Source organism: Stegostoma tigrinum, chromosome 5, assembly GCF_030684315.1.
Source record: "Stegostoma tigrinum isolate sSteTig4 chromosome 5, sSteTig4.hap1, whole genome shotgun sequence".
Taxonomy (NCBI): Eukaryota; Metazoa; Chordata; class Chondrichthyes; order Orectolobiformes; family Stegostomatidae; genus Stegostoma; species Stegostoma tigrinum.
Genome location: NC_081358.1, coordinates 40699347 through 40713089, shown reverse-complemented (window position 1 = coordinate 40713089; position 13743 = coordinate 40699347). Strand labels below are relative to the sequence as shown.

Below are 13743 nucleotides of genomic sequence, written 5' to 3'. Positions count from 1 at the left end.
TGTTCAAGAACAACCTAAGGTGACTTCCTTCAATTTCCTGTCTCCATTTCAGATGACATGTCTGGGCTCATTTCTGGCTTGGGGATAAAATTGGATAGGGTGTTAAATAAGCATCTGATCCCGACCCACTACACCATTTAAAAGAAATGACTAACATACCTGAATTCCCTACCAAGGTTGCAGGTCTTCCCAAAGTACCGACTTTGGCCAAGAAGGGAGAGATTGCTCTGTCCATTTTGTATTGTTCGATGTCCCCACAGCCTTAGTGGGTTTATTGACATTATCTTATTTATTCTCTGGCTTTCTTTAAACTTCCCTCATTCTACATTTTAATGTAGTCCACTTAGGTGACTTTTCCTTCTGGTTCTGTACTCAATATTTGCTTAAGTTGTTGTCAGGGCAAGGTTGTTGGGCTTTGTTTCCAGTATCCATTCTTGGCTGTCTTTATCTCACTACCTTCATTTAGTGATGCTATTGATTGTCAAACTGTTACTGTTGATCTAACCCACTTCTTGATCACTATGTCTATCCAGTTATTTATTTTTTCCAAAGTAGATGAATATATTTTAAAAGGACTAATGTTATCAAATGCTCAACTATTGCTTGTACTTTAGAGGCACATCTGGGGAATTTACCTAGCCTTGAATACAGTAGGTGAGCAACTTAGACACGATTTGTCAAATGTTGCAGGAATAACTTTGGAGAACAAGAGATTTTGCTGAAATTTCTCTTCTTGACTTGTTTTTACATTTAGCTGTTAAGCTGTCAGAGACTATTAAATACAGAGAGTCCACAACAACGTAAGTCATGTTGAATTGGATAGCTTTCTTGAAGAGTGATTGAGTGACCACTCACCTCCAATTGCAAGCACCCAGATTCTTACCATTGGATTCCTGCCACATCTGCCCTTATTGCGCCAGTCGAAGATATTGAACCAATTCCTTCATTACCTGATTGGATGATCTCTGACTTTCGAGCAGACCTTTTCACCTGTATGTCTCCCATTTTGCTTTACAGGAGAAAACAAACAAATTGACGTACAGAGGAATCTGTATGTTCTGCTACCAGAATTACAAAAGTTAATATGCAGATGCAGTAAGTGATTCAGATAGCAAATAGAATATTGTTATGTATTGCAAGGAATGGACTCTAAAAGTAAGAAGGCTTTGCTTCCACTGTACTGGGAAATAGTGAAAGTACTGTGTATAGTTTTGATGACCTTAAGAAAGAAAAAAAAATAATTGCAAGAGAAGCAGTTCAGAAAAGGTACACTGGACTGACTCCTAGGATGAGCAGGTTATCCTGTAATGAAAGGTTAGACAGGTTGGCCCTATATCCATTGGAGTTTGAAGAATAAGACGTAATCTTGTTGAAACAAGATCCTGGGGAGACTTGTTATCATAATCTGAAAATGTGTTTCCGTTTATGGTGGAGATTAGAATGAGGGCCTTGGTTTAAAAATAAGCTGTCTCCCATTTGAGATGGAGACAATGAGAGTTGGGTTTTCTCTCAGAAGATTGCAAGTTTGTGGAATTCAGTTCCACAGAGTACAGGAGAGGCCAAGGCATTGAATGTTTTTGAGAATGAGGCTGATTCTGTCTTGACTACCAAGTAAGTCAAAGGGTGTTGAGGCAGGCAAGAAAGCGGAGGTGAGGTCACAGTCTTCCTGCACATTGGAACAGTCTCGAGGACTGAATGGCTTACAGCTGCTACTAATTCATATATTCATATATTGATAGCTGCTGAAAGTAAATGCACTGTCGTTTGTTGTCCCGACAGTTTTACACCTGTCTTTTTCTTACAATAGTGAGATTAATCTTTCATTCCTAGTTTAGGACACCACGAGGCAATCCTGGAGTGTTGGCAAAGTTACCACTGAGCCTCTAGTTGAGTCTTACCCCATGAGGAGTGGAATATTGATTCTCCCAGCTTTACTTCTCTGCTGGTCCCTTGAAGTGAGAAGGATGCTTGCCACAGAGTGTATTCCTTAGCAAGAACCTATGCATGGAGTCTTTTAAAGTCAGGAGGCAGCCGCCACACATACGTTCTGGCTGACTGGGAACTCTGCCACTCTAACTGCCTGCCCTAAACATATTGGAATGATTTGTAGGTTAATAATTAACTTCCACGTCTTTGCTATGAACACACCTTCCATGGTCATCAAGTCCAACCACCCTGTTATTGTTTTGTAAACACTCTGTAATGTGATCAGATTATAATTGTGCATAAAATGCAAAAAAGTTATGAAAATTTTTCTTGTAAGTGGGGCTAGGCAGGAATTCTGTAAATTTTGTGTGTTGTTTTTCCCAACAAGAGGAATCTGTGTGAAACAAGAAGCAGTAATTGTACAAATGTTACAAAGATTATTTTTTTCTAATAGATGGTTCACCTGCTTCCCTAGGAGTTCTGAAAAAGGTATTGACTCCTTTACATTTTGTTTTCAAGTATTATTCATACTTTAGCCACTCTTCCTTGCCCACCAATGGTACTGTTCGTTTAAAAGAACATAACAAATAGGATAACAAAGTGTGGAGCTGGATGAACACATCAGGCCAAGCAGCATCTCAGGAGCACAAAAGCTGACGTTTCGGGCCTAGACCCTTCATCAGAGAGGGGGATGGGGAGAGGGAACTGGAATAAATAGGGAGAGAGGGGGGAAGCGGACCGAAGATGGAGAGAAAAGAAGATAGGTAGAGAGGAGAGTATAGGTGAGGAGGTAGGGAGGGGTTAGGTCAGTCCAGGGAAGATGGACAGGTCAGGGAGGCGGGATGAGGTGGTAGGTAGGAAATGGAGGTGCTGAGGAAGGTGATGTGACTGTGGTGCCTGGTTTGCTTCAGGACATGGTCGACCAGTTTCAAGGCTGAAGAGATTACAAGAGAGTTGCAGTGGGAGAGAGATTCCCTGAGGTTGGTCTGGAGGGAGGAGGGTAACTTCTTCAGGTTAGGCATCCCTGGAAGAGGCTTTGCAGTGAGGTTAAAATTGTACCAGTGATAATGGGAACTGCAGATGCTGGAGAATCCAAGATAACAAAGTGTGGAGCTGAATGAACACAGCACGCCAAGCAGCATCTCAGGAGCATGAAAGCTGACGTTTCGGGCCTAGACCCTTCATCAGAAAAGGGGCATGGGGAGAGGGAACTGGATAGGAGCAGCTGTTGGCCATTCAGCCCTTTGAGCCTGCTCCACCATGCAATAAGATTCTGTACCTAGGTACCTTGTACTTCAGATAGTGCCACAAGTGGCGACTTAGAAACTTTTCACAGCGCTCATTTGAATACATGTAACAATAAAGCTAATTCAATTCAGCTCTGTCCATTTCTTCCAGTACTGTTTCTATTTCCCTGAATTCCCTTAGTGCCCAAACACCCTCAAATACACTCAACAACTGAAAACCCACCACTCTCTGGACAGCAAACACCAAGAATTTACAACCGCTGAGTGAAAAGAAAATCTCTCTACATCCCAGTCCTGAATGGCCAATCCCCGTGATAAGACGCAATGATCCTAGCCAGGGAAACATTTTCTCAGTATCTAACCTTGTTAAGGTGCTGTAAATTTTAAATGGTTCAGCTAGATCTCGTCTTGTTCTGCTAAACCCCCGGGGCTATACATCTACTGTATGCAATCTTTCCCGTAGGATAATCCTCTCTTTTTCAGAATCAATCTGTGAATTTTTTTTAAAGTCCTGTATCCTTCTTAAGGTAAAGAGGCTAAAACTGCACAAGGCAGTAGGGGTGTAGTCTCCCTAAAGCTGTGTTTAATTGTAGCAGAGTTTTTTTTACTCATACTCCAGTCATTTTGTGACAACTTCCTCCCTAATAGCCTGCTGTACCAATACAATAACTTACTGTGATTGCTGGGTATTGTGTTACAGGCTCTGGCAGGGCAACTAAGCATGTAAACAGGGAATGGCAGGACACTGTCTTGATGGTGGATGGAGCCAAAACAATCCAAGGGTGATCATGTTTTGTTGACATCCACATGAAAGCTCTCCTGATATTTGATAGCTATCAGCAGGAAGCCTGGCCCAAATTTCCTCCTCATTGCTCGTGTCCTAAATATTTCTTCTTCTTAATACATTGCGTTTTACATACTCTCCAAGCATTAATAGTGCAGAACTTGGGTAAGAAATTTTTGAAATCATGTTCAGTGACAATGCCTGAAATGTGTTTTGTTCTTCTCAGTTTTAGGCTTTGGCCCCTCCTTTGAATGATAATTTCAACTGATGAGTCCAATTGCTGAAGAAACTGAACTTTTTGGCCAACTTTGACAGCTGAACACATCTGTAATGATGGCACTTGAAGGAGTTAAATGGAGTTGTTGTTAAAACCACTGGGTTCCCAGGAACAAACAAAAGAGCCTTGTCAAATAGCTATGATGGTTCCCCCAAGCAGGCGTTTGAGGAACAGGCCAGTTGTGAAGGATCTAAAAGAGAACGTAGACACGGAGTTTCAGGAGGACAGAGAGGCAGACAACCTTAGCATGTTACATCATGACCATCCCATTGGAGATGCTGGTGAAGAGAAGAAGGCTGAAAAATTTACTTGCCACATTTGTGAAAAGAGCTTCACTTTCCTCAGTGTTCTGTCAGTCCACATGCGAACCCATACTGGTGAAAAACCCTACAAGTGTCCATATTGTGACCACAGAGCTTCTCAGAAAGGGAATCTTAAAATACACATCCGGACTCACAAAATTGGAGACTTGAGTGACGGAAAAAACACAAATTTGAGCGAGCAACAGCCCATTGAGTTCAACACTTTGGAGAATGTTAATATGCCCACCAGCTCTGCACAGAGCACTTCATCTTGCAACCAAGCCCAGAATGGATTTACAAAGGCAGAGAACGGAAAGATTGTTCTAAGGAGGCTTAAGAAAGAGAAGGAAGTTCTGCCAAATTCTCTTGAGAGTGCCTTTGCATTCCAATGTTCATGTTGTAAAGGAAGGTTTGAGAAACAAGACCAATTGGATCAGCATGTGCAACTACAGCACAAGTCATACAAGTGCAAATTGTGCGAGTATGTCACGCTTAGAGACGATGAGTTGTTAAGCCACATAGAAAAAGTTCACATTACCGTGGAGAAGCCAAATAATGAAGGCGAGAGTGACAATGTCGAACAGCCAACCAGTGAGTTCATATGTGAAACATGCCATCAGACCTTCAACCAATCCTGGTTTTTAAAGGCCCACATGAAGAAACATAATGGCTCCTTTGAATATAGTTGTCATGTCTGTGGACGCAGGTTCAAGGAACGCTGGTTTCTCAAGAACCATATGAAGGTGCATGCCACGAGGAGCAGAAACAGAAATAAAGTCAGTAAAACTGATTCTGAGGGTTTAGCCACCATTAATGATGTGGTGCAAGAAGATGGAATGAGCATTACTTGCTCACAGTACCAGATCTGCATGAAATGCGGTTACCTGTTCCCAAGCAGAGAAACCTTAAAAGAACACGAAAAGCTGCACATTAGAACATTTGAGGAACATCCTGAAGAACAGATAAAGACTGTAAGGGAGGCAGTGATGAATGGCACCACCAAAAACTGCACAAAGGACAGTTTCTTCAGGTCTCTGAACTTGAGACCATCTCTGTCACTGGATACTTTTACAAGTCGTTTGTTTGCTAAGGGCATTGCTGAACTGGATCCTGTGAGTAGCTATCAAGCTTGGCAGTTGGCCACAAAGGGAAAAGTGGCAGATCTCACTGGATCAGACAAGGCCATGCCAGAGACCGATATTATCTGTGATAAAGAAAAGGGAGCATACATTTTCACTGATACTGAGAAGCGCAAACGGGAACAAGACACTCATAACAGCAGCTGTCCAAAGAAACGCAATAGAACAAATAGTGCACAAGAGAAAGAAAGTCAGTTAGCCACCTCTGGGGAAAGCAACAATGGCACAGATATCAGACCCATGTCACGCAATGGGCGGAGATCTTCACAGAATAAAAGTACTGAATGTTTGGAATGTGGGAAAGCATTCCGGACCTATCATCAGGTGGTGCTCCATTCCAGAGTACATAGAAAGAATAGAGGCAGTAGACATGAAGGTGGACAGGTTAGCCAGGATGTTAAGCCCGGTTCCACAAGTGAAGCAGACTCTACTTCAACCAGCCGGCCCAGTACTCCGGGCTCGACCTCAACCCCAGAAGATTCATTGGCACCAGGGCTGGAGGAGGAAGATGTCGACAGTTCTGAAGAGGGTATGGAGATGCATTCAGTTAATGATGCACAGCCACAATCAGAAAGAGGTAAGCAATTACCTTTCGAGTGGTATGTACAGGCCCCAGTAGGTTATTGATGGATGTTTGCACATCCAGTTAGAAAGGTATATATATCTGCCATTAGAAGAAAACATGCTTGTGTCAAAACGGTGTTCTGATAGGTGTCTTATCTGGTCAGTTGCAGTCCATTTCACTTCTGTTTGGCCTCTCACTTTGCACCCTGGTTATAATTGAGCTCATCAAAAACTTGCTTTCCACTTTCTAGCTCATATTCAGTCCTGTTCAATTTACGCCCCTGTGAATAAAAAATCAGATAACACTTAAGTTTTAAATTTTCCATCTTTCTTTTCAAATTCTTCTATAGCCTTTCCAGGCCCTTAACTTTAAGCAGTTCCACAACCCTCTGAGATCTCTGTACTCCTTTCGTTCTAGCTTCCTCAACATGCTTGATTTCCTTGCCCTAATCAAATGTCTTCAGTTGCATGCGTCTCTGAGTCCTGGAGTTTCTTTCCTGTCTCTGTGGGCTTTCTTTTTAAGACAATCCTAAAAATACACTTCTGTGACCATCTAGAAAAAGAAAAGGATTAAAGAGGCAGATGCAGCTCAATGGCCAGTCTCAATCTAGCTGACAGAGAAATTCATGAGCTCCTGAACTTATTGTTAAAGGTTAAGGAAAAGAAGACCAAAGAATATAGGCTAAGAAGTCAGACTATAGTGGAGAGCAGAAGGTAGGCTCTATCTTTCTGTATTAGAGGATGCTGATGAAATAGTGCATGCCTGAAATTTTGAATTTGCAGCCAATACAAGAGCATATTCAGTTCTGAGGAGGGCTGCGACAAATTTCTGGAGGGCATAAGTAACTGTATAGCATGTAATAATAATTGGCAAATTCATTTCAACATAACTATGTGTGAGGTGGTAACAAAAATGAAGAAGGTCACACAATATTTGGAAAATAGCGATTTGAACTTGAAGAGCCAAGGAACTAGGGGTATAAATTCACAAAATCATGAAAAGGAGTGAAACGGGTTAATAAGGCTATCTGAAGGGGGAAAAATGCACTGAGCTTTATTTCTAGAAGAACAGAGCTGAGAAGTGGAAGAGTTATGCTAAACTTGTGCAGAACCTTGGATAGAATATGAAGTATTGTACAGTTGCATTCCATGTAATTTGAAAGTCAATATAGATACACTGCGGAGGGTGGAAAATAATTTACAAGAATGTTACCAGAACTGTGAGCTTATAACTATCTTGAAAGATTATTATTGCAATCAGCAGGCAAGCAGCTGGACCAGCCTAGTTGCCTATCCACCCTAATCTACCTGATCTAAGTGAGAAGGATTTCACACCCACCCCATCCTACTCCACATTGATCATACCTAAAATTTTAAGTCATGCGATTTGGCAGGAAGAATAGAAAAGCTGAATATTTCTGATAGTCAGAGTGGCCTGCAGCACAGAAAAAGTCTTGCATTTGCAGATATTCCATGTCATGCTAACAAATCTACACCACTACCCATTCCATCCTGCCTGTCCTTTTGAAAAGTCACATGTCCCTGAACATTTAGTTTACATCTTTGATCTCCTTGGAACATTTCTCCATAAGATCATATGCGTTTAATTTTATTTGTACCATTAACACAATTATATTCTTCCGAATCCAACATGCACTTAAGAGCTACTAACTTTGCCTTTTCGCCTTTTTCCCCCTTCTAATTCTATTTTTTTTGATAATTTTACACTCTGTTCCTTCCTGTCTCACTCTGGGTATCAATATTGAAATAGTTGCCTTGCAATGCTGCCATTAAAAAAAACTGTTTTAATCAATGTGTCCAGTCATATCGTGACACACATCCAGTGCGGTGGAACTTGAACTCAGGGCTTCTGACCCAATTGCTTTGTGAGCCTATGTATCCCAACTTCAGAAATATCTTTCCCTCTAATCCATTTAAGGCTCACAATCCATCTCCAGTTATTCGAGTCACAAGGACACTAGTCCCAGTATGGTCCAGGTAAAGCCTGGCCTATTGGAACAACTCCCTTCTGCCCAGTACTGTTGCTGGGGCCCCCTGAACTGAAGCACGCTTCTGCTGCATTGATCTTAAAGCCAAAAATTCTAACCGTGCCAAGGAAAAAAAATCACCCAATCTCCCCTCTGGTTCTTCGGCAATCCTCTTTGTGTCCACTGGTTACCAATTCTACTGCCAGTGATAACAGTTTCTCCTCATTTATTTGATCAAAACCCTTCATTTATCAAACTGAATCACGTCCAGAACAATTTAGAGAAGCAGCATGGCATGGTGCAATAGTGATTGTGACAAGTTGGGCATCATTTAGAATGCATTATTGCATTTCTTTCCTAATCTTCATCATCATAACATGAAATGTGATGACAGTTTGCAACACAAAGGTCGATGAAAAGTAAGTGCACTGAACTTTGTCAATAAATATATTGGCAAAGGTTACCGGCACTGATGTGTCGTTAATAAGTTGAACTACAAAAGCAAAGTTAAAATCTAGCTGCTTGTAACATATCTTCTGTCAATTATCATTTGCTATTATTAACTTCTCGGGTTTAGTCCATGCTTTTTTCAGTAATCATATCAAACATTTAAATTTAACTCTTTTTAACATAACTTATTACCTCGGTTACATTCAGATGCTGTAATAATGCTGCAGTGCACTTTCAGTTGTAACGAGGGCTAAGGTATTCTGCAGAATGAAATGCAGTGAGCGATATCAGTCAGTCTCTGTCCCCACCCACACTAGTGTAAAACATTGTAGGGAGACTACTATCACTGCACTAATCTCATTCCTAAACCTCAGTGTAAGCCTAATAAGATGTATTAATATAGTTTTGACATTAATCTATTCTTGTCGAATTTAGAGAACACTTTGAATAATTAAAAGGGGAGGTTTCTGCTGTAGCAATTAAAATAACGCTGATTTTTAAATGAGTGAGCAAACTGACAATGGCGAGTAAGATATTGGCAAACATGTCTGTAGATTAAAGAAATAACTTGCATTTATACAGCACCTTCCATGAACAAAGGGGAACCCAATGTAAGTTTTGTAGTTTGTTGTCCAATGTAATGCAGGCAAAGTGGCAGCCAGTAAGCACACTGCAAGCTCCCACATGCTGCAATCTGATCAAGAGCAGATAATCTGTTTCAGAGTGTTATTGGCTGAAGAATACATTTTGGTCAGCATGCTGGGGACAATTTTCCTGCTTTTCATACAGATGAAAATTCTCTGCATGTGCTGTGAGTGATTGGCTGCCAAGTTTCCCAGAGTGATTGCACCTTAAGACCATAAGATCAAGGAGCAGTTGTAGACATTCAGCCCAACAAATCTACTCTGCCATTCAATGAGATCATAGCTGATCTGATAATCCTCAATTCCACTCTCCTGCTTTATCCCCATAACTCTGATTATCTTAATGATTAGAACTTTTTCTATCTTAGCCTTGAATAATCTGATCAATTTTCTGTGGTAAATGATTCCACACATTCACCACCCTCTGAGAGAGCAAATTCCTGCTCATATCTGTTTTAAATAATTGACCCCGTACTCTGAGATTATGCCGTTTGGGGCCATGGTGTGTGCGCGTGAATCTGTTTCTGTGTGTGAGAGATTTTATGCTTCTGTGTGAGTGAATGATGCTATCTGGGCACACAAAAATGCAGGCATCCACTCCTGCCTGCTCTCTGTGCCAAAAAACCTATCCCCACACTGAACTGGGAGGGGAAGAATATCCAGGTTGACAAGCACTCTGCTTCCAGACCCCACTCCTATATGAAGTCTGTGGAAGCTAACTCAGAGTGTATACCACCAGCAGTGAACCAAAATCAATGTTAGTTAAGCCCAACTCCTTAATTTAGCCCCAGTCCCATCACCTCCTCTGCTGTTAAGGTTTCGGGACATAGCTTGCCTCTCTGTGGCTCTTCCTGTCTCAACTAAAAGGCAAAAAAAACCCCAAAGATTTAATAGTTAATTGCTCAGATCTTTTCAAAGGCCAATTTTGGCCATTATTAATTTATTAAAATTATTGATGTATTTGTTTCAAGTTTCCATTTCTGAAGTGCATGTTTACTGTTGTGTCAAAGCAAACCTTACCTTTGAAAAAACGTTTCTCACTGGCCCTTCCAAGTAAGAGATAGTTTGAAATATAGCCCAACGTTCCCCATGCAAAAGCTTGGGACAACCCTGGTGTATAAAATATCAGAATTCAAATAACAGTTTAATTTAGATATAAGTTGACTCCGTTTCCCATTGCTCTGCTCTGCTTTTACGTTTGTGGTATGTTTGTGGTGAGCCAGTAATAGTGGTCACCTTTCCTGGTCTGCAGTTTCCGTTTGTGACTTTCTTTCTATGTGCACTATTTGGTTAAGTTTCTATTTCCTCCTCACTTTATAAACATCAGCTGCAAAGTAATCTGTCTGTATTTCTTTTCATTATAAAGTACAACAAACTGTTTACTGCATAGTGGCACATCATTTTCCATTTGGTTGTGTCAATTTTGTTCTCCACGTGGGTTCTTCCATCTGTCTGTGGCTAAGCCCTTCTATATCTTTCCCCTCCTGAATTTATCCAGCTTCCTCTTGAATATATCACAACTGTTTACCTCAAACACTCCCTGTGGTAGCAAATTCCAAATTCTAACCATTTCTGTCGGTGAAGTGGTTTCTCCTGAATTCTCTATTGGATTTATTGGTGGCTGTCATGTATTTATGGTCCTTCATTCTGATCTCACCTGTTGAGACATCCCATCTACATCCACACAAGCAAACATTATAGAAATGCCCCTGTTGACATATTCCTGACTGACCGTAAGACTACTAGATGTTGGTGCAGAACTGGGCTCTTTGGACGATCAAGTTTGCTCTGCCATTCTGTGAAATATTGCTAATTTGCTGATACTCAGCTCCACTTTCCTGCCTTTTCCCCATAACTCCTGATTCCCTTACTGACTAAAAACCTGTCTGTCATAGTCTTGAATATGTTTGATGATCCAACCTGTCAACAGTAAGAAATTCCACAAATTCACTATGCTTTTACAGAGGAAATTCCAGTTAATCCCTCTCCTAAGTGGGCAGCCCCTTACTTTGAGGTTGCAGTCTGTGATCCTAGACTTTCCCACAGGAGAAAATAACTTGTCTTGCACTAACCCTGTCAAGACCTCTAAGAATCAGAGATACTTCAATGAGGTCCAGTGAGTACAAACTTAACCAACTCAACTTTTCCTCATAAGTAAATCCCTCCATACTTACGGTCAGCTTAAGAACCTTCACTGGACTGCCTCCAAAGCCAGTGTATCTTTTGTTGGATAAGGAGATGAAAAATGTTCACAGTAATTGACGTGTGATCTAATTAATGCCTAGTGCAGCTTTAGGTATTACCTTGCAGTTCAAGTTAGTGTAAAAAGTCTTTTTTCACCTTCTCTAGTACCTCTTGGTATTTTGAAATGAAATGTCTCTGGCAAACACAATTAAGGAAAATCCCGAGGCACTTTATAGATGTAGAAAGAGCAAGTGGGTAGTGAGGGAAAGGTAAGTTCACTTAAGGACAAAGCACAGAATTTATGCACAAAGCCAGAGGAAGTGGGTGAAATGTTTAATGAATACATTGCATCAGTATTCACAAAGGAGAAGGATATGTTGGAGATTGAGTCTCAAAAAGGGTATGCTGATATTTTTTGGTATATCAGTGTAAAATTGGAGCTGATTGGTGTTTTAAAAAGCACTAAGCCCCCAGGGCTTGATAGGATCTATACCAGAATTCAAAGGGAGGCAGGTGAGGAAATTGCTGAGGCCTGGTACAAAATCTTTGTATCCTCTTTAGCCACTGGAGAGGTCCCAGAGGACTGGAGGATAGCCAATGTTGTTTGCTTGTTTAAGACCACCAAGGATAACCCAGGAAATTACAGGCTGGTGAGCCTTAAGTTTGTGGGAGGGAAATTATTGGAGAAAATTCTTATGGATAGGATTTCCTCACATTTGGAAAAACATAGACTTATTAGAGATAGGCAGTATAGCTTTGTGTGGAGAAGGTAGTGTCTGACAAACTTGATTGAGTTTTTTGAAGAAATGACAAAGATGATTGATCAGGGCAGGTGGTAGATGTTGACTGTATGGACTTAGCAAGGTCTTTGACAGGGTCCCTCATACCTGATTGATGCGAAAGTTAAAATCACATGGGATCCACAGCGAGCTGGTAAGGTGAATCCCAAACTGGCATAGAAGCCAGAGAATAGCATTGAAAAGTTGTTTTTCTGAGTGGAGATATGTGACTAGTGGTGTTTCACAGGGATCAGTGCTGGGATGCCGGTTATTGTAATATGTACAAATGATTTGCAAGAGAATGTAGGTGGCCTAATTTATAAGTTAGCAGTCAACAGAAAGGTTGGGGGAGCTGCAGATAGTGAGGAAGATTGCCGGAGGTTGCTGAAGGATGTAGATGGGCTAGAGACTTGGGCGGAGAAGTGGCAAATGGAGTTTAATCCGGACAACTGTGAGGTGTTGCATTTTGGAAGGAGGGAAATAGTAAGTGTAGTAAATGGCAGTTCCTGGCAGTATTAACATACAGATAGATCTAGGTGTACAGGTCCACTGTTTCCTGAAAGTAGCAACATAAGTGAGTAAGATGGTGAAGAAGACAAATGGCACACTTGAGTTCATTGATCAGGGCATAGAATGTAAAAATTGTCAAGTCAAGTTAGAGCTAGATAGAACTTTAGTTAGGCCAGATTTGGAATATTGTGTACGGTTCTGGTTGCCACATTACCAGAAAGATGTCGAGCCTTCGGAGAGGGTATAGAAACAGTTTACCAAGATGTTGCCTGGTTTGGAGAGTATTAGCTATGAGGAGAGATTGGACAGACTTGGTTTGTTTTCACTTGAACACTGAAGGATGAGAAGCAACCTGATATAAGTTTACAAATTTATGAAAGGCAACAATGGAATGGATGTTCGGAGTCTTTTTCCCAGGTTAGAAATGTCAATTACTAGCAACAAAGGTTTATGGTTAAAGGGAGTAAGTTCAAAGGAGTTGAAAAGGCAATTTTTTAATTACGCAGAGGGTGGTAAGTGCTTGGAATGTGCTAGCAGAGGAAGGGATGGAGGCAGATACAATAGCAACGTTTAAGAACTATCTTGACAGATATATGAATAGGCAAGAAATAGTGGGATAGGGATAAGGCGTCGTGTGTTGGTACAGTCTTGGTGAGCCCATGGGCCTGTTTCTGTGCTGTATTGTTCCTTGATCTTTGTTTTCTGTTCTTTTAAGAAGTGTTCACAGCACTTAAGGTCCATCAGGAAACATCTTGATAGGTAATCTGATATTTTATACCAAACAAATCAAATAACGAAATACAAACAGAATGCTACAGATGTAGGAGATCTGAAATACAAAGGGAAAGTTTTAGAGAAATTTAGCAGGTCTGACAGCATCCTTGGAGAGAAAACAGTTAACATTTTGAGTCCAGCAACTCTTTGTTTCTCTCTCAACAGATGCTGGCAG

At 41.0% G+C, this 13743-nt stretch overlaps 1 protein-coding gene across 8 annotated transcripts in view; it reads left to right on the top strand.

Moving 5' to 3' along the window:
- Nucleotides 1-13743, top strand: part of znf516 (zinc finger protein 516) — a 161208-nt gene that overhangs the window by 85324 nt on the left and 62141 nt on the right. For 7 of the 8 annotated variants that reach the window (XR_007247423.2, XR_007247422.2, XM_048529752.2 and 4 more), the window contains exon 4: nt 4184-6252. Coding sequence is in view for 6 of the 8 variants with exons in the window: in XM_048529752.2 (XP_048385709.1) it covers nt 4311-6252 (1942 nt within the window). In the remaining 2 variants the exon portion in view is untranslated. Of the gene's footprint in view, nt 1-2380; nt 2416-4183; nt 6253-13743 lie in introns of all 8 variants that reach the window. The other variant, XM_048529751.2, reaches the window with a different exon arrangement.